Source organism: Ovis canadensis, chromosome 13, assembly GCF_042477335.2.
Source record: "Ovis canadensis isolate MfBH-ARS-UI-01 breed Bighorn chromosome 13, ARS-UI_OviCan_v2, whole genome shotgun sequence".
NCBI lineage: Eukaryota > Metazoa > Chordata > Mammalia > Artiodactyla > Bovidae > Ovis > Ovis canadensis.
The window spans coordinates 32,509,395-32,535,928 of NC_091257.1; the positions used below are offsets into that span (position 1 = coordinate 32,509,395).

General features: G+C 39.6%; 1 protein-coding gene and 1 pseudogene across 12 annotated transcripts in view; one reads left to right on the forward strand and one right to left on the reverse strand.

The window, feature by feature from the left end:
• The window catches only part of ABI1 (abl interactor 1), an 85,523-nt gene that overhangs the window by 24,558 nt on the left and 34,431 nt on the right, over window positions 1-26,534 (forward strand). For all 12 annotated transcript variants that reach the window (XM_069547303.1, XM_069547304.1, XM_069547291.1 and 9 more), the window contains exon 2: window positions 5,387-5,554. In XM_069547303.1, the coding sequence (XP_069403404.1) occupies window positions 5,387-5,554 (168 nt within the window). The remainder of the gene's footprint in view (window positions 1-5,386; window positions 5,555-26,534) is intronic.
• Window positions 15,863-19,150, reverse strand: LOC138417369 (transmembrane emp24 domain-containing protein 9 pseudogene; annotated as a pseudogene).

Genomic DNA, 26,534 nt, shown 5'->3' on the forward strand with positions numbered 1-26,534 from the left:
TTGAGGAAGGACTAGAGTCAAAACATTTAAAGACCATTTGAGGAAAGAAAAGAGTCTTGGGTTTTGTCTTTTTTTTTTTTTTGGTTACCCCCTTGTAAGATAGCACCAGCATCAAAGTTTGCAGAATTGGTGTCAGGAGTTTGGAAGAAAATCGTGGAAATAAAGATGGAGTCTTATTTTGAAAGATGTATAGCTTATAGTGGGAAGTTTATAGCATCACCTGTTCTTCTAGCCATTCTGCTTAATCTGAATCTAATCATGAGGAAACAGTCAGACAAATGCAGATTGTAGGACTTGCTATGAGACAGCCGACCTGGAATTTTAAAACTAAGTCTGTGTTTTGAAAGAAAAAAAGGTCAGGGTTGAAGGGGATGTTCTAGGTTTATTAACTGAATAGACATGACTGTCAAGAGTTGTGAGCTGTGTTTTGTTGGATCTTGAATCATACAAAATAAAAGATATAAAGGGTTTCTTTTGGAAGTTGGATAAATCTGAAAATGAATCTGTAGCTGGTATTACTGTATGATTAAGAGTAGCCTTCCTTGGTGGCTCAGACGGTAAAGCGTATGTCTACAATGCGGGAGACCCGGGTTCGATCCCTGGGTTGAGAAGATCCCCTGGAGAAGGAAATGGCAATCCACTCCAGTACTATTGCCTGGAAAATCCCACGGACAGAGGAGCCTGATAGGGTACAGTCCATGGGGTCGCAAAGAGTCGGACATGACTGAGCAACTTCACGTCACTAAGAGTGACATATAAAGCTCACCATCTAAATAAATCCCAAAGAGCATTTTCTGTTAAGTATAAAATAAAATTTCTTCATAAGAAAGCATTCTGACATAATGGAGTTGGCCGGTTTTTCCCTGAGTGATACATAAAAATGTTGCATCTGACATAGCTGTTTCATTGGAGTCATTGAAATATGGTGTGTTTTGGTAGATGTGGGTAATTTTTTAATGAATTACTGTGAAATAGCTTCCATTCTATTAATATAATTGGAAAAACCTTATTTAAATATTTGAAATATTCTGTGGGAAAAATAACTTACTTTGGAAAAGTTTCTGGCAAGTTTGGATTAGAGTTATGCTGAAAGTTGTTAAAAAGATACGATGTGGTGTCATTTGTACAAAGAGTGGAAGGAAAAGTAAAGACAGAAGCAAGATGGAGAAACTTTTTAAAAAAATGCGTAAGACCCCTGTTTTGTTACCTAAGCAGGATCATTAAACCACTTGCAGTTAAAAGTACAAGCCGCTCAGTCATGTCAAGTCTTTGCGACCCCACGGACTATACACATACAGTGCATGGAATTCTCCAGACCAGGATACTGAAGTGGGTCGCCTTTCCCTTCTTCAGGGGATCTTCCCAACCCAGGGATCGAACCCAGGTCTCCCACATTGCAGGTGGATTCTTTACCAACTGAGCCACAAGGGAAGCCTTATGTCTTGCAGTTAAGACATGGAGAGAGATTGTTCCTCAGAGCAAGCATAATTTTCTGAACTTCCTGTCAGAGTTTAGGGAAGGGTTCAGGTGAGTGAGAAAAAGAGCACTGTAATTTAACTTCAGCTGTTTTCTGAAATGTTTTTAGGCAGGCTAGTACTACAGGACATGTGCCAGGTCTTTTCAGTAGTCGGGCCCTAACTTAGAAATGATGTTCTTAACGTTAGCTTAGAGGTTAATGTTTGGAAATAATGCCACCTCCTGTTTGGTTATTTAGAGGAAGTTGGATTTGAATCTGCATACGTTGATGTCCTGATTAAAATCAGGGTCTTAATATTAGAGGAATTAAAAGGAGAACAGTCAGCTAACAGTTACTGCCATTATTGTGTAGCTATTGAAAATTATTTTTTTGAAAAAGAATAGTAATAGAATAATAGCACATGGGGAAATGCTCATCATACATTTTTAAATGAAACCAGTGTTTTACATTCTTGTAACATAAACACATGTACTTGAGAGACTTGAAGAACTTACACTAAAATGTTAGTAAGGCCCATTTCCATGATGATGCATTAATTTTGTAAATTTCTCTCTCTGTTTAAAAAAAGGCAAAAATAAAACCATGTAATTTGTTTTCACCCAGAATGTATTACTTTTTAAGCATACTTATGGTGAGGATGTTCTTGTCTCTTTTGGGCTTCAAGTACCTAGCTGTAATAGAGGGAGAGAGGCTTTTCTTCTGGTCATAGGTGGAAGCTGAGAACGAGGACGAGGAGGTGGGGTCAAAGATAAATGTATGGGTATGAGAGAGATTGCTTATAGCATCATCATTTCCATTTTAAACAGTGAAAAACAAGAGCTTGCTTTGCCTGTTTAGTCACCTTGAGGGGCAGGAAAAGGATGTAATAGGAGTAGGTACTGCTTGAAAAGGTTCTTTCCTCCAGCAAGCAGATCTTAACTCAGTAAAACTTGGTGTCCACAGGTGGATACAGGAGGAAGAAGACAGTTTTATATATGGGCTGTTGAGAAAATTCAGTTATCTAAGGAATTTCCTGTTAAGTTCTTGGCCTACACTATTTATTTTGAGTTTAGCTGTTTTAAATAATTAACTTTTCTTTTAAAGCCATATGTTTATTTCCATTTTAAGCAAACTTCATCAGTGGCATAAGACAGGGATGGCAGATTGGTTACAATCACATGTCAGCTCCTGGAGTGATTAGTTAAGAGCGTTTAGACTTTTGGAGGAAGGCTGTTGTAATTGATTAACGATGTCTGTTTTAGCTCTGTGAGAAGTCTTCTGATTTATAATCCATTTTGTGTGATCCTTCGGACATATTAAGGCTGCTTGGTTGTTAATACAGCAAAAGTATCAAAGAATGAGGGAGACCAACTATTGAACACTAAACTTAAGTGAAATAGTGAAAACAGTAATTCTTGTGCAGACTTAACTTTTAAATCCATGGTTTAAATAGGAAATTAACTGTGACTAGAACTGTACTCTCTCCAGTAAGGCCACAATCCATACATGACAGTTGAGCTCTTTAAAATGTGGCTAGTTTGAGAATATGAATTTTAAATTTTTATTTAATTTTAATTATTTTAAATTAAAAAATGGAAACAGTGTACAATGGTTTCTGTTAAGTACAACTTAATTTTTTTGATTCAGTTCAGTTGCTCAGTCGTGTCCAACTCTCTGCAGCACACCAGGCCTCCCTGTCCATCACCAACTCCCGGAGCTTGCTCAAATTCATGTCCATCCAGTCGGTGATGCCATTATACCAATTTTTTTGGTAGGACTGCATTTTACTTTTAACCATTGCATCCGAACATGAGTGGGAGGCCTTTATGTCTAGGCCTGGAAATGGCACGTGTATCTGCTGTTGACAGTACTTAGTTAACACATGCATCACTTCACGTGTATTTCCCCGCCCCACCCCTTGCTGAGGACATGTCAGGTCTGTCCTTTTAGCACATTTCAATTTTACAGTACAGTGTTATCAACTACAGTCACCATTTAGGCTTTTTTTTGTTGGATATTGATATATAAAATGTGATACAATAAAAATTAAGTTCAGATTAATGTTTTCAGCTTAAATGCAGAACTACAGGCCTTTTCTTGTTACATCAGAATGTTTTTTGAATTATGCCCCAAATCTCAGCTCTCAATGACCTAAACATATTTAATGACTTGCTTTAATCCACACCACCACCACACAAACAGCAGTTTCTGGGTAATAATTCCAAAACTACCATCAGCAATAAAGTGACTGAAAACAGATTCAGTATTTTTCTTTCCTCTTTTAATTGTTTTTGTCCTAAGGATAAACCCCATTAGAAATGTACAATCAAACTACTGTGCTTTGAAGCCACTTGTAGGATATTTCCTCTCTGGTTAAGCCACTAATTGGATGCTCATTTGATTAATTTGACATTTAATTTTGGGAAATTCCTTTTTTAAATTTAATTTTGTTTTATAATTGTGTAAATTGTATGCATAGTTGCAAAAAGCAGATCTGAAAACCAGATATGTTTAAAGAATCTTATCCATATTCTTGCCAACCTATTGACCCTTGGCCGCATATGCAATTATTTGTTAAAGATGTTATATTTTATCGTTTTTTCTTAAAAAGTAAAGGAATATGTTTTTGTATCTTTTCTCATTCCATAAGTGGTAGCATTCTATAAACATTTTTTTTTTTCACCTTAGCAGTATTCTGGAGATTGGGTGTGGTGGTAGTAACAGTATCTCTCAACATGACTTCTTACTGCAGTGTAGTACCCTGATGTTTGGAGAGCCCATAATTTATTTGACCAATCCCCCATCAGTGGTTGTATTGGTTGTTTCTAGTCTTTTCCTATTGCAAATAGTGCTGTAATGAATAATTACATATATATTTTTGCCAGTGATTCTTTGAGATTCCTAAAAGTGAGATTGCTGGGACAAAAAATAAGCCTGTGTGTAATTTTGCTGGATATCACCAGCAGAGAGTGTTATCAGAGTCTTTCCCTGCAACTTTGCACAGTACCTTGTCCTGCTTTTAGATTTTTGCTGGGTGGATAGATGAGAAATATTCTCATATTACTTTGCATCTGCATTTCTTTTCTATGATGAGCAAGGTTGAATGTTATTAAACATGGTTAAGAGTGGTTGCATTGCTTTTTTTTTTTTGAACTGTTAGATCTGTTTCATTTTTTTCTATCCTTGGCCTTTTCGTTTTTAGATTTTATATTAATTGTAATATAAGTTGCTGGCTACCCTGCTTGCTCCCCACTCATCCCCTCCCTCACCCTCCTAGAGTTTATCACTTGTCTTTGAATTGTTCTCTGAACTTAGCTTTGAACTTGATCTCTAAACATTTCTTACTGTCTGACTGTGCACTGGAGTTTGGGGAAAACGGATGGGTAAAGGATAGGGTCATAAGATTACAGTAGTTTTTGTGGAGATGAGAAGCTTGGTTCTAATGGTTAACAGTGGTTTGGATTTCTGATGTTCATTGATGTAAACAGGATTGTAAGGTAGAATGGATTTAGTCCATATCATTGTACTAGTGGATGTTGTGATTTTTGTTGTTGTTGTTAAGTTACCGTTTGTTAAGTAGAGCCCTGGGGTGTCATGGATGGTGAGCTCAAAGTTCAACAAAGGACTGTAAGGGAAAGTGAAATGGAGAAATTTATCACTCACAGGTCCTGGAGGAGGTTCATAGCTTGCCTTGAGGGGACCCATGGGGAGGTCAGGGCAGGCAGAGAGTAAGCCAGCAGGACTTGAGGCACCTGCCTTTATTAGGGACAGAGGAGTGCTTTGTGGTTCATCAAACTGGTCTGCTAAATTCTTTGATTCAGTTGGGCTTTTCTATTAAAAAAATATAATTCTAATGCTGCCTTTCTATAGAACAGATGTTTAATGAATGGTAACCAAAATAAATATTGGGCTTTTTTGTTCTTATTTCAGGCTACAGACAAGAGAAAAGCTTTAGAAGAGACCAAAGCCTATACAACCCAATCCCTAGCTAGCGTCGCTTATCAAATAAATGCATTGGCTAACAATGTGCTCCAACTGCTGGACATCCAAGCCTCTCAGCTCCGGAGAATGGAGTCTTCCATCAATCATATCTCACAGGTAACAGCTTGTAAAAAACTTTAAATTCACATTTAATTAACTAGCAGCATGGTAGGTAGCCTGGAAATATGGATTCCTTACCTATCTTCTTACTGACTAGTCATTATCACTTTCAACTTTAGCTTTGAGTTCAGTAAGACTATTCTGTGTGTGCATGTGCGTGTGTGTGTGGTAAAATACACACCCCAGTGATTACTGGTCTGGCTTTGTGTTAGTATAATGCCGACCTTACCAAATAACACTGGACAGTGTTCCCTCCTTTTCAGTTTTAAGCAAAGTGTGTGTAGAATTGACTTTCATCTATTAAATTGATTTTCATTCTGGTCTTAATTATTTCTTTCTTTGTCCTTACCCATTTACCCTAAATGCTACATTTACTAGGTATGCTTTTTTACTGTAGTAAGGGAGTTTTTGAAAGGCAGTAGATTGTATTGTTATTTAATTAAAAAAATTCTAGAACTTAGCACTAAACCTGTCATAGTCTAAGCATTCAGTAAGTGTTTGTTAAAATTTCTCTTTAGGAAGGATTGGTCTGTATACTATTTGGTACAATACCTGGAAATAGTTAATAAACATTTGAATAGAGAAATAAGTCCCTTGATTATGTCTTTTGGGTGGCATTGAAGGAGTGATGTGTAAGTTGGGGTTTGATGGGAGTCTGTGTATTTGATCATACGGACATGGAGTACAGATGCATTCCGGTCTGAGATAATGCTCTTAGACAAAGTCATGATGACTTGTTCAGGGTGACTAGGATGTCTGTTTGTTTAGAATGAGGAATGTACCTGGAGCTTAGTTTTGAAAGATAAATCTGAAGTTCTAAGTTACAATTCATTTCTCTCTGATTTGTTTTCATTGATGAAGCTGAATAATGGCTTGCATTATGTTAGTGGAGTGGCTGTATCCTTTTGCTGCTTCTCTTATCTGCTTGGTGGGAAATATACAACTCCTGAATCAGAGCAGCATGCTGAGCAGAAAAAAAGAGTATCCATCTTCCCTCACCATTGTCAGATGGCAGACTGATGTGATTCAGCCCTGAAGCGAGGATGGGAGTATCCTTCGAAAACTGAAGACTCTGTTCTTTACTTTCAAGGCAGACAGCAGGCTATCCTGCCTCTGTTCAATATGCTTTTTGGAGAAATGAATCACCCAAACCCACATTCTGCCTCAGATAATCTATTTGGGGTGTTGAGGAGGCAAACCTCCAAACCCCTCCCTACTAATAACAAAGTTTGGGCTAAACCATATTTTTGTTGTTGTTTAGTCACTGAGTTGTATCCAACTCTTTTTGACCCCATGGATTTTAGCCCACCAGACTCCTCTGTCCCTGGAATTCTCCAGACAGAAATATGGAGTGGGTTACCATTTCCTTCATCAGGAAATCTTCCCAACCTGGGGATTGAATCTGAGCCTCGTGTATTGGCAGGTGGATTCTTTCCCAGCCATCAGGAAGCCCAAACCATATTTTAGTTCTGTCCTGATTAATAGTAATAACTGAAGACTGCCGTCATCTAACTTAGAATAAAGGCTATGTTTTTCTAAAAAGAGGCTGGAGCCTTCCTTTTTCTGGTCTGATAATAAGAGGTTAGTTTGGGAGTCTCTTTGCAGGTCTTCTGACCTTTTGGTTTTCTGTAAGCTGTGCCTCAGGCTACAGCTTGAACCTCCTAGTCAATTGCTGAGTCTTTACAGTTGCCAGTCTTGTTTCAAAGCCTGGAAATGGTTTTTTGCTTCCTATGGTTTTAAACCTCAGATGTCTTAGTGTGGTATAAAAGGCCCTTTGGTCTGGTCTCTTCCAACTCGCATCACATTCCTGCCATGCTCAACTTGTTGAAGTCTTCTAAACATAGCATGCAATTTTGTGCCTCTTTTCTGTAATCTGTTTGTCTTACTTGGCATTAACTTTGTTCTGACTCTGTTCTGCTTAACATAAGTACCATCTGAAGTCTTCACTGATTAGCTCAGGGTAGATACTGCTGCTCTCTTTGTGCTATGCCCTCTTACTCGTTCCCCCTGGTATCAGTGACTTGAGGTCCATGTCTGTCTCCCCCTCCTCTCTTTAAAGGTGAAAAGCATCCTGTGTAAGTACCGTGTGCTGATTGTGCCCCAGGAGTTGTTCATCTTTTTATCCTCAGTACATAGTTAACTGGCATGTAAGACATGATTTTAAAAGTATTTTTTGAATGAGACAGTGTGGTATAGTCTGCTTTGAACTAATAAAGATCTCAGTTTGAATAAAATAGTTCTGCCTGCATGTGATCTGTTCAAATTACCTAACTTTTTCGTGTTTACTTTTGTCCTATGCAGAGTTGGCCCAATAGTGCTGATCTTAAAGGGTGAAATAAGGAATTGCATGTAAAGAATTTAGCCTAATACCTGGCTATAAAATGTTGGCATTATTAGTCATAGCTAACCCTCTGTTCTCTTCCCTTTAGCATTTGGCTTCTCTTGCATTAGCCCTCTAATCAACATTCAGCATTTTCCCTCCATCTTATAAAAAAGCTTTCCTTACCATAACTTTTGAGAGACTACCTTTTCTCTCTTGACAGTTCACAGACCTAAGTTCTTGAATCTGTCATCTTGTGGCAGTTTTCTTCCTCAAAACATATATACGTGTCAGTCCATTGTGGTTTGATTTTGTCTCCTATCCTTGGATGTTGCTTTTGCAAAAAGGAACAGTGATATTTTTGTTCTAAATCTAGAAATACTTTTTCCCACCTCTTCCTTGTTGCTTTTATTTGTGGCATGTGGCAAATTTGCGATTGTGTCTTGTGTGTTTACCTGTTTAATGCCTGTTTCTTCTCTTAGAGGTATATTTAATGATGAAGAAACCTCATTTGTTGGGTTCATCACTGTGTCTTGTCCCCAGTGTCTCCCTTAGAGTCTGACAAGGAGTAGATCCTCGAAACTTTAAGTTACCCTGTGGCACTTTTAAAAATCCAGTCTTTTGTGAATGAGGACTATTTGTGAAATAGAGGAGAACAATAGAGTGGAAAGGCTAGATATCTCTTGAAGAAAATCAGAGATACCAAGGGAACATTTCATACAAAGGCGGGCACAGTAAAGGACAGAAATGGTATGGACCTAACAGAAGCAGAAGATATTAAGAAGAGGTGGCAAGAATACACAGAAAAACTATCCTGAAAAGATCTTCACAACCCAGATAACCACGATGGTGTGATCACTCATCTAGAGCCAGACATCCTGGAATGTGAAGTCAAGTGGGCCTTAGGAAGCATCACTATGACCAAAGCTAGTGGAGGTGAGGGAATTCCAGTTGAGCTATTTCAAATCCTAAAAGATGATGCTGTGAAAGTGCTGCACTCAATTATGCCAGCAAATTTGGAAAATGCAGCTGTGGCCACAGGACTGGAAAAGGTCAGTTTTCATTCCAATCCCAAAGAGAGGCAATGCCAAAGAATGCTCAAACTACCACACAGTTGCATTCATTTCACACTCTAGTGAAGTAATATTCAAAAGTCTCCAAGCCAGGCTTCAACAGTACATAAACCATGAACTTCCAGATGTTCAAGCTGGATTTAGAAAAGGCAGAGGAACCAGAGATCAAATTGCCAACATCCATTGGATCATTGAAAAAGCAAGAGAGTTCCAGGAAAACATCTACTTCTGCTTTATTGACTACGCTAGAGCGTTTGACTGTGTGGATCACAACAAACTGGAAAATTCTGAAAGAGATGGGAATACCAGACCACCTGATCTGCCTCTTGAGAAATCTGTATGCAGGTCAAGAAGCAGCAGTGGAATAACAGACTGGTTCCAAATAGGAAAAGGAGTACATCAGGGCTGTATATTGTCACCATGCTTATTTAACTTATATGCAGAGTACATCATAAGAAACGCTGGGCTGGATAAAGCACAAGCTTGGATCAAGATTGCCGGGAGGAATATCAGTAACCTCAGATATGCAGATGACACCACCCTTATGGCAGAAAGAGAAGAACTAAAGAGCCTCTTGATGAAAGTGAAAGTGGAAGGTGAAAAAGTTGGCTAACATTCAGAAAACTAAGATCATGGCATCTGGTCCCATCACTTCATGGCAAATAGATGGGGAAATAGTGTCAGACTTTATTTTTGGGGGTTCCAAAATCACTGCAGATGGTGACTGCAGCCATGAAATTAAGAGATGCTTACTCCTTGGAAGAAAAGTTATGACCAACCTAGACAGCATATTAAAAAGCAGAGACACTACTTTGCCAACAAAGGTCTGTATAATCAAGCTATGATTTTTTCCAGTAGTCATGTATGGATGTGAGAGTTGGACTATAAAGAAAGCTGAGCACTGAAGAATTGATGCTTTTGAACGGTGGTGTTGGAGAAGACTCTTGAGAGTCCCTTGGACTGCAAGGAGATCCAACCAGTCCATCCTAAAGGAAATTAGTCTGAATATTCATTGGAAGGACTGATACTGACGCTGAAACTCCCAATACTTTGGCCACCTGATGCGAAGAACTGACTTATTGGAAAAGACCCTGATGCTGGGAAAGATTGAAGGCAGGAGGAGAAGGGGACGACAGAGGATGAGATGGTTGGATGGCACCACCGACATGATGATCATGAGTTTGAGTAAACTCCAGGAGTTGGTGGTGGACAGGGAGGCCTGGTATGCTGCAGGCCATGGGGTTGCAGAGTCAGACATGACTGAGTGACTGAACTGAACTAACCACTGTTGTGTTTAGAAAGTTCTCCATTTCAAAGGAAAATGAACATACCTTAGTGTAAATTTTGAATTATCATTTATTTGATGCAGGATCTTAAATATAGTACTCATTGTGATCACCAAATATATTTTTGCCCGCTTGTTCCCTGAGAAAGTCCAAGTATGAAGAATTAAGAGGATGAAATGGATTAGGTCCTTTAATTAGATATTATCAGTGTCTGCGTTTATCTCCACACTTGGACTCTGTGTTGCAGTTCTTGTGAAATAGCCAGGCAGGAGCCGGTCAATAAGTAAGAGTGAGAATTGACTTTTACCATTAAGAGGAAAATCTCTTTGCCTATTACTTTCATTAAAAACGCACCCATACCTCTATCAAATGATATCATGTCAGTTCTTACACTTTGCCTGCAGGACAAAGGCTGGATGGTTGATGGTATCAACATAAGCTCAGTCTTGTCTCCCCTTGCCTCTCTAGCTTCATTCTGTCTCTCCCTCCCCTCCCTACTTTTGGCTTCACACCTCCTCATTCACATAGTGCTTTAGCAGTGTGCCTTTGTTGTGGCCAGTCCCTTTGCTTGAAATGGGTACCTACTCGATTTGCTCTGCCTAACTCCTGGTCACTCTTCAACTTCAGTTTAATTGCCTTGGCCTCGTGGAAAGCATTTCATTGGTTCCAGAAGAGTAGATTTGATCTTTCCTAGTAACTTCTGTTGGAGAAGGCAATGGCACCCCACTCCAGTACTCTTGCCTGGAGAATCCCATGGACGGAGGAGCTTAGTGGGCTGCAGTCCATGGGGTCGCTAAGAGTTGGACACGACTCAGTGACTTCACTTTTACTTTTCACTTTCATGTGTTGGAGAAGGAAATGGCAACCCACTCCAGTGTTCTTGCCTGGAGAATCCCAGGGACGGGGGAGCCTGGTGGGCTGCCGTCTCTGGGGTCGCACACAGTCGGACACGACTGAAGTGACTTAGCAGCAGCAGCAGTACTTCTGTGCCTGCTGCTATATGACAGGTAACTTCTGTTTGATCTTCCTTGATTTTTCTCTCCCCTTTGGTCTTTGTCCTGGGAGGCTTACCATATGGATTATGTCCATGGGCATCTGCGACTTCTGGCTTCAGAGAGAGTGCAGCCAGTGTGGACGTGGGCAGGTCAGTAGCAGTGAGGAAGGAAAGCTCAGAACATTTATTAACCTGGTTTCTTCCCAGTGGACTGGCTGTCTCCAGGACAAGTCCGTGTTCCTCACAAGGTGGCCCTGTCTGGGTGACTTCTTCCTCCTCATTCTGGTGATCCTTCTGCCCTTGTCCTTTTGGATTTAGGATTTTAGCTCCTTCTGCTGAGAACATTGGCTCCTGTACCTACTTCTGTTCCCCATCCCTTCCCATTCCTTTGTGTTTAGTCCCTCTGTTATAAGTGGTCTTTGAATTTTTCTAATTGGAATATTTCACCAGTTTCTGATTGGAAGTCTGGCTAATGCAGCCCAGCTTGTTATGTCTCATACTGGGCCCATCTCTTTTCTCCTGTTTTTGCCTTTGCTCTCACTTAGGGAAGCAGGAGGCTCAGCTGATAAAGTTCTAGAGCACTCTGTTTACACTTTAGCGAGGTTAGTGCTGCTTTTGTTTATATTACATATTGAGGTTCTGTGTAAGCGTTGACTTGAAATTAGGACAAACAGTAAAAACGGTTTGGAGGTTAATGACTGGACTGCAAGAATAAAAATCTTAAAATCTTTTTAATAGCATTTAAGGTTCTTTAAGAGGCCTGGCACCTGCCTTTATTTTTGGCTTTATTTCTTATTACTAGCCCATCTAGGATTTTTAAGTTCTAGGGATAAAAGTCTGTCTGCATACATGACTCATATTGTTACAGGCGTGTTTCATGTGGTCATGTCCCTTCCACTCATCATTGAGGTCTTACCCTGAATTTTATTGAAGGGTGATTTTCCCCAATGCCCCTTTCTGCCCTGTCTCCTACCTGTGCACATATTATTAGAATTGTCTGCTGATTGTTTTTACAGCATCCTATAGTTCCCTTTCAAAGCATTTATTATTAGAATTACCTAGTTAATTTGTCCTGTTCCTTTGCCTTCCATGGGGTTCTGCTGTGATCATCCCAGTGCCTAGCATGCATGCATCCGTTAATTTCAACAAATAAAAGGGAAGGAAATTATAGTGAAAGGTCACAGAGTCTCTTTAGAGAAGCTCAATGCAAGAGACTTCAGAGTTATTGGAATTTGTTACAGTTTTGAATGGGGCCTGTCCCCTTTTAATTTCAATTGATGGGGAAAAAAATCATTGTATCCTTATCTTAGAGAAATTTTTCTTGGTTGTGTTCCTTCATAGGTTAATGGAACATTGATTGCTAAATACCTCTGAGTCAGTGAACTTAAAAAAAAAAATCTTGCTCTCATTTTTGTGAGTAAGTAGTAAAGTTGACTTCAAATATTTTTTTTGGAGGGGAAGGAACGACAATTTTAAACTCACAGAAAATTGCAAGTATAGGACAAAGAACTTTCTTGTTTCGGACTGTTTAAGAATAACCTGCTGCTATGGTGCCCCATCAGTCCTGAAATCTTGGGTGTGTATTTTCTAGACACAAATACATGCTACTGCATAGCTGTTAAATCAGGTGATTAACATGGATATATTACTACTCTCTACTCAAATTTCTACTTCAGTCTGCCAGTTTGTTCAGTAACTTTATGGGAAATTGAGCCAGTTCAGAAGCATTTAGTTATCCTGTCTCCTCAGCCTTCTTCAGTCTGCCACTGTTCCTCAGTCTACGCGCAACTTTCCCTGACCTTGATACTTTTGAAAACTATAGACCAGTTCATTTGTAGAATGTCGGTATGAATATGTTTAATGTTTCTTCATGAGTAAATTCATGTGATAAAGAGACTTTGGAGGCAGTAGCTTCCTATTTAAAAACCACTTTCATTGTCTTAATTTTTTTAAGAAAACTTTTTTGCTTACTTTTAAGTCTTTTTCTAAGTGTTTCTAGCATTAGGGCTTGTAAATTCATAATAATATCTAAAGATAGAGGCATTTTATTAAAGAATCTGGCATGACACACATCAGGGCATAACACCCCTAAGAATGTTTTGTTATGTTAGAGATCCAGCAAAATTTATTGTCATAGGAATTTTTATTTCAACTTGTCAAAAATTATTAACTGTGCTGTATTTTGCCATTAAGATCATTGCACATTTAAAAATCCTTTGGTCTCTGAGTTGCAAGTGGTACTTGAGAACTTCTAAGACATAAATAAATGTACTTAATTGTGGCAGAAATTATTTCTAAAATAACCCTCTTGGTTAAAAACAAATTGTGTGCATTTTAGCTCTGAAATAATTTGAAAATCCAAACGAAGGCATTAGACCGCTGTTCTAAGCCTATTTTTAGTTATATTTCCTTTGAGCTGATTTCCTTTCTAGCCACCTGCAGTTTTATGTGCAGTCACACGTGTTCATTTTTTCTGAAATTGTCCCCTCCCTTTTCCAAGCTTGGCATGAAAGTAGCTTCTCTAATGTTTTTAGTTTGTTCTTTTCAAAGAGCAAAGTATAAATTATAAAACCTCCATTGAGTAAATTCATGTAAAACTGTTTTTGATGAAAGACAGCATTAATATGGAATAAAATACTCTCTGGCCCTAGAGTTCTTAAAAACTACAGCCTATTTTGTCTTGATACTGTTAATATACTCCATGTTAACATACAGAATATATCCTTCCCTTTCTTTTACTTTCTTTTTTTTAAATTTTTATTTATTTTTTTAAATTTATTTTTATTTTTAGTTTTTTATTTTTTAAATTTTAAAATCTTTAATTCTTACATGCGTTCCCAAACATGAACCCCCCTCCCACCTCCCTCCCCACAACATCTCTCTGGGTCATCCCCATGCACCAGCCCCAAGCATGCTGCACCCTGCGTCAGACATAGACTGGCGATTCAATTCTTACATGATAGTATACATGTTAGAATTCCCATTCTCCCAAATCATCCCACCCTCTCCCTCTCCCTCTGAGTCCAAAAGTCCGTTATACACATCTGTGTCTTTTTTCCTGTCTTGCATACAGGGTCGTCATTGCCATTTTCCTAAATTCCATATATATGTGTTAGTATACTGTATTGGTGTTTTTCTTTCTGGCTTACTTCACTCTGTATAATTGGCTCCAGTTTCATCCATCTCATCAGAACTGATTCAAATGAATTCTTTTTAACGGCTGAGTAATACTCCATTGTGTATATGTACCACAGCTTTCTTATCCATTCATCTGCCTTTTCTTTTACTTTCAACTTTTTCCAGTTAAGATTTGCCTCTTCTAAGAATAACTGGATTTTACAAAAAATACAGTGTGGGAGTTCACTTGTAGGCTAGTGGTTAGCATTCCTTCCAGCTTTCACTGCCATGGCCCAGGTTCAATCCCTCGATGGGGAGCTGACATCCCGCAAGCCAAGAATAAAAAATTAAAAACAAAAATAGTGTAACATTTTTTTTAACTGGGGCATTTATTGCATATACACTTAATGTAGTTATTGAACTATTTGGATTCACATGAGCCACCATTATTTTCTACCTTTTATTCATGTCATCTATTCCATTGGTTTCCTTTCTTCTGGATTAACGTTCTCTTTTGGGTTAACATTCTCTGGAGGCCTTACTGTGTAAGTGTGCACGTGTGTGTATGTGCATATATGTGCGCATGCATACATGTGTATGTATGTGCATATATGCGTGCATATATGCATGTATGTGTGTATGTATGTACACATGTGTGTGTGTACTGCCTCCTGCTTATGGTGATTGTTTCCTTACGTGTTTTATAAACTTTGGTTGTGAGCCTGTCTTAAGATATCATCTTTGAGATCTCTCTGCATGCTGAGGGTGATTCGTTGGTAAGATAATTGAAGATGTATTCCTAGACAGTTTTATTCTGTTATTCTGTCAGGTGTTCTTGGGGTATGATCAATCAAGGACTATTGAGAGTTTTGTACCTGAAAACATGGGAACTTGTTATACTTTCTTGGATAACTGCCCTCCCCCTCCCCCTCAGGGGTGTGTGTGTGTGTGTGTGTGTGTATTAGTTTCCTAAACACTCTTGTGATGACATAAGCTCATATCAGTAATCGATAATCTTTCTGTCTCAGGATTCTTAATCACATCTGCAGAGATCCTTTTGCCATGTCACTTCTACCTTCCCACATTCAGCAAACCAAGGCCTTCTATTTTGTTCCCATTTGAAAGAGAAAGTGTTAGTCGCTTTGTGACCCCATAGATTGTAGCCTGCCAGGCTCCTCTGTCCATGGAATTCTCCAGGCAAGAATACTGAAATGGGTAGCCATTTCCTACTCCAGGGGATCTTCTGACCCAGGAATTGAACCGGGGTCTCCTGTATTGCAGGCAGATTCTTCACCGCTGAGCTGCCAGGGAAGCCCTTGTTCCCATTTGGTGTAAGTCTTAAGTCTGTTAGTGGCCAGCAAACCTCTGTGGAGTAACTTCTTTGATGTTTTCTGTTCTGATCTTTAGTCCCCCCCTTCTCCCTCCTCCCTGGATTTTGTTTGCTGTATTTAATATTGGACTTCGAATTTTTAACGAATCTATCAAGTATGTTTAGGCAGTTCATAACTGGGAGAGTTTGGAGGTATCTAATCTGCCATATCGCCTCAGTTGGTATTCCTTTTTGTTTTCCTGTTATCTTTTAATTTTAAATGCTTTTAATTTAGCCTTAAAAAAAAAAAAACCAACCCCCAAAACCTCAGTGAATCTCATCTTTGAACAAGCTTGTCATTTAACTGTGGTTAAAGTCAGTTTCTCTTCTTTGAGTACTCTGTTTTGCTCTTATTGACAAACTGCCTTTTTTGTTTTAATCTGACCCCACCTGTCCTGGGTTATTCTGATCCTGATGCTCAACCAGACCAAGACTCTCTCTTTATTACTTCCTGTTTCTATTCTTGACTGGTCAAGTGGTTCTCTTTCAGTACAAATTTGTGTTTTCTATTTCTGTCTCCTTCGAGCTAAAGGCATATAGATATTATTCTTTTTTTTTCAATTTTTTTTAAATTGGGAAACCAATGTAACAAACCTAGATTATTGAAAATGAAATCAGTAACTAAGACTCTGCAGGCCCCATCCCCAACCAGCACCAAGGCCTCTGCTTGGCCTGACCCAAGTTTCTTTAGTCCCCAAAAGAACAACCACATAAAGAACCTGGGGTCAACCTCAGGGCTACTTTCCCACATTGCAACTCCCTATACCCCACCCTCAATTGACACACACCCTGGACCAGCAGGCTGGGTCTAGGCCCAAGGAGGGAATAGTGAGGTTTCCTGGGTGGCAGGGAATCACAGCTATGCCCCGGTCTGGTCAAAATTCCAAGTTAGCAAAGGAAGACTGGCTTGCCCACCCGCTCCCCTCCCCCCAGTCACCCCAGACAACAGGCTCCCATCCCTGATCAGTAACACTGTGATTCTGAGGTGGGCTCCCGGTGGCTTCACCAGATTACTGCAAAGGGCCCGGGGAGGGGGCAGGCATTTACCCAACCACTTGATCAGTATTAGCCAGCCAAGCTGCTACCCTCGGCTTGGGCTGTGGCCCGTCTCCCCTCCAAATACCCATGGCTGGAAACCAGTCCTCCTGCCAGACAGAAGTCAGTCCAGGAGGTCCTTTCTTCCCCAGCCAGGAAGGAAGGCTGGCCTGGGAAGCCTGGGATGGCTACACCAGCTTCTTGGCTTCAAAGACACTCTTGAGGTGTCTCATCTGCCAGACACCGATGGCTACAAGGATGAGGGTCTGCAGGATGAACCACCACAGCACCCTTTGGATGGTGCTCTCGCTGGTCTGCCGGAAGCGTTCCTCTCGGCACCGCTGGTGGTTCTGCTCTTTCTGGATCTGCTCCACTTGCTCGACCAGCTGTCGCACTCGTAGCTGCAGCTCACTCAACGTGTCTTTGGCAGCAATTTCTGCGTAGTCGTTGGCATGTTCACCTACCTGGATGTCCAGGTGAACTCTCAGCATGCCTCCAGCAAAGAGAGAGAACTTGGTGGAATTAGAGTGAAGACAGATCTGATGCTCGCCAGGGGTCTGGGAGGTGAAGGTGAATCTGGCTTCAGAGCCATGCTGCCGGGCCAGGATAGCTTTATCCTCTGGGTCTTTAACCTCCACGAACATGCCAAGCCCAGGGGTGGCCGGCTGGTACTCCTCTCGCTGCTTGTTGTAGAGCTGCATCCGGTAGTTCCCTATAACCATGGTCTCGTCCGGAATCTCCTCAATAAAGCACTTTTTTCCCATCTCCCCAATGTGGAAGTACAGCGCGCCTCCGCGGGCCGCAAGCCACAGCAGTAGGAGGACCTGAATGATCCTACCCAATCAGGACCCAGGGCAGAGCCCGACGACCCACAAGCTCCGCTCAGCAGCCATCTTGCCCCACCTCAGATGTTATTCTCTACTGAGCAGTTATCACTGGACTTGGTTTCACAATTCCCTCCTCCTGTCTGATAGTATGTGAGTGTGCCCAGGCCAGTCAGATACTACCAGAGGATTATAGTGAAAAGCTGAGATCTGTTTTGCCCCTTTCTATACTCAGTCTTGTTCTCTAGAGCACTTTAATAGGAACTACTGCGTATCAGGCCTGCAATGCAGTAGACCCTGGGTTCGATCCCTGGGTTGGGAAGATCCCCTGAAGAAGGGAATGGCAACCTACTGCAGTATTCTTGCCTGGAGAATCCCATGGACAGAGGAGCCTGGTGAGCCACAGTCCATGGGGTTGCAAAGAGTTGACACCACTGAGCGACTAAGACAGAACTGTGTATCAGATGTTTTGCCCATGTGAACACCTGTGAGTTAATTCACCCTCACAACAACCCCACTTCCCAGATGAAAAAACGGATGCTCACAGAGGTTATTTGGCTTGTTCAGCCATACATCTATTAAATGGCATTATTTGAACCAGGAAGTCTGGCTTTAGAATCTGCTTTATTGTCACTATGCTGGACTGCTTTGGTTTTAGAATGAAAACTATTTTCCCTCCATACTTTGAAAGGCAGGATTGTCCATTTCTTCTAGCTGCCAGTATTGTCACTGAGATGTCTGATGTGTCTGATTCTTTGTATGTAACTTGCCTTTTTCTCTCTGAAAACTTTGGAATATTTTTCTTGTTAGCTGTGATATTTTGAAATTTCACAGGGATATAACTTGGTCTTTTGAAAGTACATTATGCTGGTATTTGGGGGATATGCTCCTGTATTTTGGGGTGCTATGTGTTTGTTATTTCTTTAATTTGTTTTCCTGTATATTCTGGGAATATTCATAGATTCATATATTCCCATTTTTTTCTAGATTCAGATATTAGACCTTTTAAATTAATGTTTTGGTGCTGTTTTCCTTTTTTGTTTCTTTACCTTTGGAAGACATCTCAAAAATAAATTCCAGTGTATCAGTTACTGTTCTTTCTAATGTTTCGGAATGTTTGTTTCTTTTTCACAAGTTGGGTTTTTGTCAATGAATTATCTTTTATGCTTCATATAATACGTACATATATATTTCATGTAATGTAAATCCTTTTCAGAAAAGGATTCCTCTAATCTGTACAAAATCCAGGGGGGAGTTTCTTCTTAGTTTTTGTTTTGCTTTCGGTCTTCCCTCACCCTGCCCTGCTGTGTTGTCTCAGATGATCTGGTGGTTCTAGTCTGCTTCTGTTTAAGAATGTGGAACTAAAATGCTTAAGTAGAAACTATAAATATGTGACGGAGACTGTCACTTGGTGGTGTGAGCAGGCCTTACCCAAATCTAATAGACAGTTAATTCTCCAGCTTTTAGCTCTATTCCTCACTTTTTAAAAAAAAATTTTTATTGAAGGATCATTGCTTTACTGAATTTTGTTTTCTATCCAACCCCAACATGAATCAACCATAGGTATCCATATATCCCTTCCCTTTTGAAGCCCCCTCCCATCTTCCACCCCATCCCACCCCTCTCGGTTGATACAGAGCCCCTGTTTGAGTTTCCTGAGCCATACAGCAAATTCCCATTGGCTATCTATTTTATATGTGGTAATGTAAGTTTCCATGTTACTCTTTCCATACATCTCACCCTCTCTTCCCCTTGCCCCAAGTCCACAAGTCTGTTCTCTATGTGTTTCTCCACGGCTGCCCTGTAAGTAAATTCTTCAGTACCATTTTTCTAGATTCCATGTATATGCATTAGAATACGATATTTATCTTTCTCTTTCTGACTTACTTCACTCCCTATGATAGGTTCTAGGTTTATCCACCTCATTAGAACTGACTCAAAGGCGTTCCTTTCTATGGCCGAGTAATATTCCATTGTGTATATGTCCACAACTTCTTTATCCATTCATCTGTTGATGGACATCTAGGTTGCTTCCATGTTCTAGCTATTGTAAATAGTGTTGCAGTGAACAATGAGACACATGTGTCTCTTTCAGTTTTGGTTTCCTCAGGGTATATGCCTAGGAGTGGGATTGCTGGGTCATATGGTAGTTTTATTCCTAGTTTTTAAAGGAATTTCCATACTGTCTTCCATAGTGACTGTATCAGTTTACATTCCCACCAACAGTGCAAGAGCATTCCCTTTTTCTCCACAACTTCTCCAGCGTTTATTGTTTGTAGACTTTTTGATGATGGCCATTCTGACTGGTGTGAGGTGATGTCTCATTGTAGTTTTGATTTGCGTTTCTCTAATAATGAACGATAAAGGACTTCCCCTGGTGGCTCAGATGGTAAAGTGTCTGCCTACAGTGCAGGAGATCTGGGTTCAATCCCTGGGTCGGGAAGATCCCCTGGAGAAGAAAATGGCAACCCATTCCAGTACTTTTGCCTGGAAAATCCCATGGATGGAGGAGCCTGGTAGGCTACAGTTCATGGGGTCACAAAGAGTCAGACACGACTGAGTGACTTCACGTCACTTAATAATGAGTGATGATGAGCATCTTTTCATGTGTTTGTTAGCCATATGTATGTCTTCTTTGGAGAAATGTCTGTTTAGGTCTTTTTCACACTTTTTAATTGGGTTCTTTGTTTTTCTGGTATTGAGTTGTATGAGCTGCTTGTATATTTTGGAAATTAATCCTTTGTCAGTTGTTTCATTTACTATTATTTTCTCCCATTCTGAGGGTTGTCTTTTCACCTTGCTTATAGTTTCCTTTGCTGTGCTTTAAGTTTAATCGGGTCCTGCTTGTTTACTTTTGTTTTTATCCGTTACTCTAGGAGGTGGGTCATAGAGGATCTTGCTTTGATTTATGTCATCGAGTGTTCTGTTTTCCTTGAAGAGTTTTGTAGTTTCTGGTCTTAAATTTAGGTCTTTAATCCATTTTGAGTTTATCTTTGTGTATGGTGTTTGGAAGTGTTCTAATTTCATTCTTTTACATGTAGCTGTCCAGTTTTCCCAGCACCATTTATTGAAGAGGCTGTCGTTGCTCCATTTATACTCTTGCCTTCTTTGTCAAAAATAAGGTACCATTGGGCGCATGGGGTTATTTCTGGGCTTTCTGTCTTGTTCCATTAGTGTATATTTCTGTTTTTGTGCCAGTACCATACTGTCTTGATGACTGTAGCTTTGTAGTATAATCTGAAGTCAGGAAGGTTGAATCCTCCAGCTCCATTCTTCTTTCTCAGCACTGCTTTGGCTATTTGGGTCTTTTGTGTTTCCATATGAATTGTGAAATCTTTTGTTCTAGTTCTGTGAAAAATGCCGTTGGTAATTTGATAGGGATCGCATTGAATCTGTAGATTGCATTTGGTAGTATAGTCATTTTCACGATATTGATTCTTCCTACCCAGGAACTTGGAATATCTCTCCATCTGCTTATGTCATCTTTGATTTTTTTCATTAGTGTCTTATAATCTTTTGTGTACAGTTCTTTTGTCTCCTTAGGTGAGTTTATTCCTAGATATTTAATTCTTTTTGTTGCCGTAGTGAGTGGGATTGATTCCTTAATATCTCTTTCTGATTTTTCATTGTTAGTATATAGAAATGCAAGTGATTTCTGTGTATTGATTTTGTATTCTGCAACTTTGCTAAATTCGCTGATTAGCTCTAGTAATTTTCTGAAACTTTCTTTAGGGTTTTCTGTGTCCAGTATCATGCCATCTGTGAACAGTGAGAGCTGTACTTTTCCGATCTGGATTCCTTGTATATCTTTTTCTTCTCTGATTGCTGTAGCTAGGACTTCCAGAACTATGTTGAATAATAGTGGTAAAAGTGGACACCCTTGTCTTGTTCCTGATCTTTGAGGCTGCTTTTAGTTTTTCACTATTGAGAATAATGTTTGCTGTAGGCTTATCATATATGGTGTTTACTGTATTGAGGAAGGTTCCTTCTATGCCCATTGTTTGAAGAGTTTTCATCATAAATGGGTGCTGAATTTTGTCCAAATTTTTTTCTGCATCTATTGAGATGATCATATGGTTTTTATCTTTCAATTTGTTAATATGGTATATCACATTGATTGATTTGGGTATATTGAAGAATCCTTGCATTCCTGGAATAAACCTAACTTGATCATGGTGTATGAGCTTTTTGATGTGTTGTTGGATTCTGTTTGCTAAAGTTTTGTTGAGGATTTTTACATCTATATTTTTGCATTTATGTTGCAATACATTGATATTGGCCTGTAGTTTTCTTTTTTGTGTGTGTTGTCTTTGATGGTGGCCCCATAGAATTGAGTTTGGAAGTGTTCCTTCCTCTGCAATTTTTTTGAAAGAGTTTTAGAAGGATAGGCATTAGCTCTTCTCTAAATGTTTGGTAGAATTCTCCTGTGAAGCCATCTGGTCCTGGGCTTTTGGTTTTTGGGAGATTTTTGATCACAGCTTCAATTTCAGTGCTTGTAATTGGATTGTTCATAATTTCTATTTCTTCCTGGTTCAGTCTTGGAAGATTGAACTTTTCTAAGAATTTGTCCATTTCTTCCAGGTTATCCATTTTATTGCCATATAGTCGTTCATATTAGTCTCTTATAATCCTTTGTATTTCTGCATTGTCTGTTTTAACCTCTCCTTTGTTACTCACTTTTAAAAGAGAAACAGTTGTATTGAGATAGAATTCACATACCATACAGTTTACCAACTTAAAGTGTATAGTTCAGTGGCTTTTGTTATATTCATGGAGTTGCACATGCATCACCACAAAAATTTCAGAGTATCGTAATTATGTCAAAAGAAACTTCCATCCTTCTTAGCTCTCACTCCTCAGTCCCTGCCTTCTCTCTCCACCTAGCCCTCGCAGGTGGTCGTTTACTTTTTTCCCTATCGATTGCCTGTTCTGGGTATCTCATAGAAATGCTGTCATGTAGTAAGTGGTCGTTTGTGATGTCTTCTTTCACTTAGCATGATGTTTTCAAAGCTCGTCCATATTGGAGCACGTGCCAGTGCGGATTCCTTTTTACTTCCAAATAGTATTCTATTTTGTGGATATAGCAAATGTATCCATTTATAAGTTAATGAATATTTGTATTTTTTCCAGTTGGGGGTATTAATGGATAACACTGCTGTGAACATCTGTGTACCAGTTTCTGTTTGGACATGTTTTCAGGTACACTGGTTATATACCTGTGAGAGGAATATTTCCGCTGGATCCTGTGGTAATTTTGTGTTTAACCCTTCAGGGGACTGCCGACTGTTACCCTGAGTGGATGCACCATTTCACATTCCCACTGGCAGTGTGTCCCGGTTTCAGCTTCTCCACGTGCTCAGAAGCTCTATTCTATTTTTTTTTAAACAGCCATTCTAGTGGATATCAAGTAGTATCTCATTGTGATTTTGATTTTTTTCCTCACTTTTGTAGTCTAAAGAACCTGTTGCTTCCGAATTCTCAGCCTCTCAACGGTCATTTTTTTTCTTTCAGGATAAATTGCCTTGGCATCTGCGGGTGTTTGGGGTTCTAGCTTCTCCTGTTAACATTGCCTCCATTTGCTTTCTGATATTTAACGATTTGTTGGACATTCTTGTCCACTCATTTTTCTCCTCTTATATCCCTTTATCATTCTGGAGAAGGGAAAAAAATGTGTATATGTGTGGCAGGTGGTACATACCTGCCAGATGCAGAGTGGTAAAGAATATACCTGCCAGTACAGGAGACCTAGGTTCAGCCTCTGGGTCAGGAAGATTCCCCTAGAGAAGGAAATGGCAACCCACTCTAATATTCTTGCCTGGGAAATCCCATGAAAATCCATGGACAGAGGAGCCTGGCAGGCTGTAGTCCATGGAATCGCAAAGAGTCGGACACAGCTGAGCACCTAAACAGCACAGCAGCATGATGTGTGTGTGTGTTTGTGTAAATATATAAAACCAGTGTAATCAGTTCTCTTAATCTACCAACTTGTACCTTTAAATATTCTTTCTTTATGAATATCCCCAAATGATATCCTTTCTTGTAAGAATTACAGGACCAAAAATATTCCTGTGATGAATATGAAAGAAATGAGGCTCGGAAGGGGTTATTATTAAGTACACTCCAAATCCCTTTGAAATGTTAGGTTTAACTCTTCTGATCATACTGATTCGATTTGTACTCCTTATTGTATGTTTAATATAGCTGGCATGACTTAAATGAACTAAGTAACAATTTTTAATTTCTAAGATTCCTTGTAAGAGTTGTATTTGGTATAGGCTATAAGCTTTAACTGGTTTAACACCATCTGGTGAACTCAGTTAAACACTTGAGTATGGATTGGGGAACAAAGAATAATAACAATAAAAGCTAACATTAGTTTTTTCCAGATGATAGACACTGTTGAAAATCCTTTATCCATATTAGCTCATTTAAACCTTCATATTAACTGTGTGAAGTTGATAAAATTACTTGTTTTTAAACCTCCTCTGTTTGATAAGATAACTGTGAGGGCATGGAATAGTTAAGTAATTGCTCCAGGCTACACGATTAGCAAATGGTAGAGTTTGCTTGGAGAAGGCAATGGCACCCCACTCCAGCACCCTTGCCTGGCAAATCCCATGGACGGAAGAGCCTGGTGGGCCACAGTCCATGGGGTCGCTAAGAGTCGGACACGACTGCGACTTCACTTTCACTTTTCACTTTGATGCATTGGAGAAGGAAATGGCAACCCACTCCAGTGTTCTTGCCTGGAGAATCCCAGGGACGGGGAAGCCTGGTGGGCTGCCGTCTATGGGGTCGCACAGAGTCGGACATGACTGAAGCAACTTAGCAGCAGCAGCAGCAGCAGAGTTTGCTTTTAAATCTATGCAGTTTGGTTCTTGAGTCTGTGCTTTTGAAGTCATTGTATTACAACGCCTGACATTTCTACAGAATTTTTAATGTATTATCTTTTCGAGAGGATAGGGACACTCCTGAAATATTAAAACATTTTTCTGGGCTCCAGAATCACTGCAGATAGTGATTGCAGCCTTGAAATTAAAAGATGCTTACTCCTTGGAAGGAAAGTTATGACCAACGTAGACAGCATATTGAAAAGCAGAGACGTTACTTTGTCAACAGAGGTCCATCTAGAAGGCTCTGGTTTGTCCAGTAGTCATGTATGGGTTTGAGAGTTCGACTGTAAAGAAAGCTGAGCGCCGAAGAATTGATGCTTTTGAACTGTGGTGTTGGAGAAGACTCTTGAGAGTCTCCTGGACTGCAAGGAGATACAACCAGTCCATCCTAAAGGACATCAGTCCTGGGTGTTATTGGTTGGACTGATGTTGAAGCTGAAACTCCAATACTTCAGCCACCTGATGGGAAGAACTGACTCATTTGAAAAGACCCTGATGCTGGGAAAGATTGAGGGCAGGAGGAGAAGGGGACGACAGAGGATGAGATGGTTGGATGGCATCACTGACTCAACGGACATGGGTTTGGGTGAACTCCGGGAGTTGGTGATGGACAGGGAGGCCTGGCGTGCTGCAATTCATGGGGTTGCAAAGAGTCGGACACAACTGAGCGACTGAACTGAACAACAACAAGGAGTAGTAGTTGGGAATAAGTACAAGTTCATGATCTGACATGTAGAAGATGAACTGTGACCTAATGTTCTTTTTTTAAAAAAGTGTTTTGGGGGGAGAAAATTTCTTTACAGTATTGTGTCAGTTTCTGCCATACAACACAAATCAACCATAATTAAACATATATCACCTCCCTCTTGAGACTCCCCTTCCTCCCTAATGTCCTCTTAAAAGTTCATATTTACTTTAAATCCTGGTTTGGATAAGATTATTAAATCAAGCACATAACAAAAAGTATATATTTTTGAGGTGGACACATAATTGCCATGTAGAGTGTTGTAAAGTGTACATTATATTCTTAAGCAGGAGGTTAGCGGACAGAAAAATGTCCTAGGGTTGTACCAAAAAAGTGAGTGTAGGCCAGAGTGTTAGTGACAGTCTTTCCCAGGATAAAATATTTTGGAATGATTCTGAGTGTTTTATTATATTATGTTTTTCCACCAGAGTCTTATTTTGTAGTTCATCTTTTCTAAATAGATCTTTTTTTATAGTGTGTGTATATATAGGTCATTCTGAATCAAGTTAACTTCACAGTTGATTGGGACCTTGTTTCAGGCTTATTGAACAAAGGCCTGTAACACAGAATTTTGGGCAGAGGGCCATTTCCAAAGTCTGCTCCAAAAGAAGCTGTAACAGACAAAGATTGTCTCTTTCTTGGCTGAAGGCTTCCTGTGTGAGGCTTGTCTCAGGCTTCTTTTACACTTTTTCTACCCCTTTCATACTCCTCCTTTTTCTATTCAGGGCAAAAGTATTTTGGTTTTCATTCGGTGGTTACTCTTTCAATGAGCATTTATTGTGATTTTACTTACATACAAGTTTCTTTGCTTGAAACCTATAAAGCCTCCCTGTATGGACACTGGCATTTATGGGGACGGTAGCCCTTCCAATATGATAGTGTAGAAAATATGTGAAATATTGAATAGTTTTGCTGTGTCATATTCTTTCCAGCCTGTCTTTCGATAATTAAAGAGGATTTTTTTTTCTGGAGAACATATTTAAAAGGAGCATATGCTTTCTTTCCTTCCTTCCCAACTTTACCCCCTACCCCCTTTACCACCCTGGAACTTCCTAAAGTGCTAAGGGGGAGTATAGTTAAAACAATGAATTTCTGTACAATAACTTTAAATAATCATGTCTTAAAAGGGAATAAGAGAAAATGTTAATCTGTAGTTAATCCAAGTGGTGTATATATGAATGTTTGTTTTATCATCATGTTTGAAGCATTTCATAGTTAAACCTGAAAAAAGGGCAATTTAAAAATCTTATCTACTTGTGAAATTTTTCTTTTTTATTTCGACATTCATTTTAGAAAACTTATTCTTTCTAGATAGAATCAC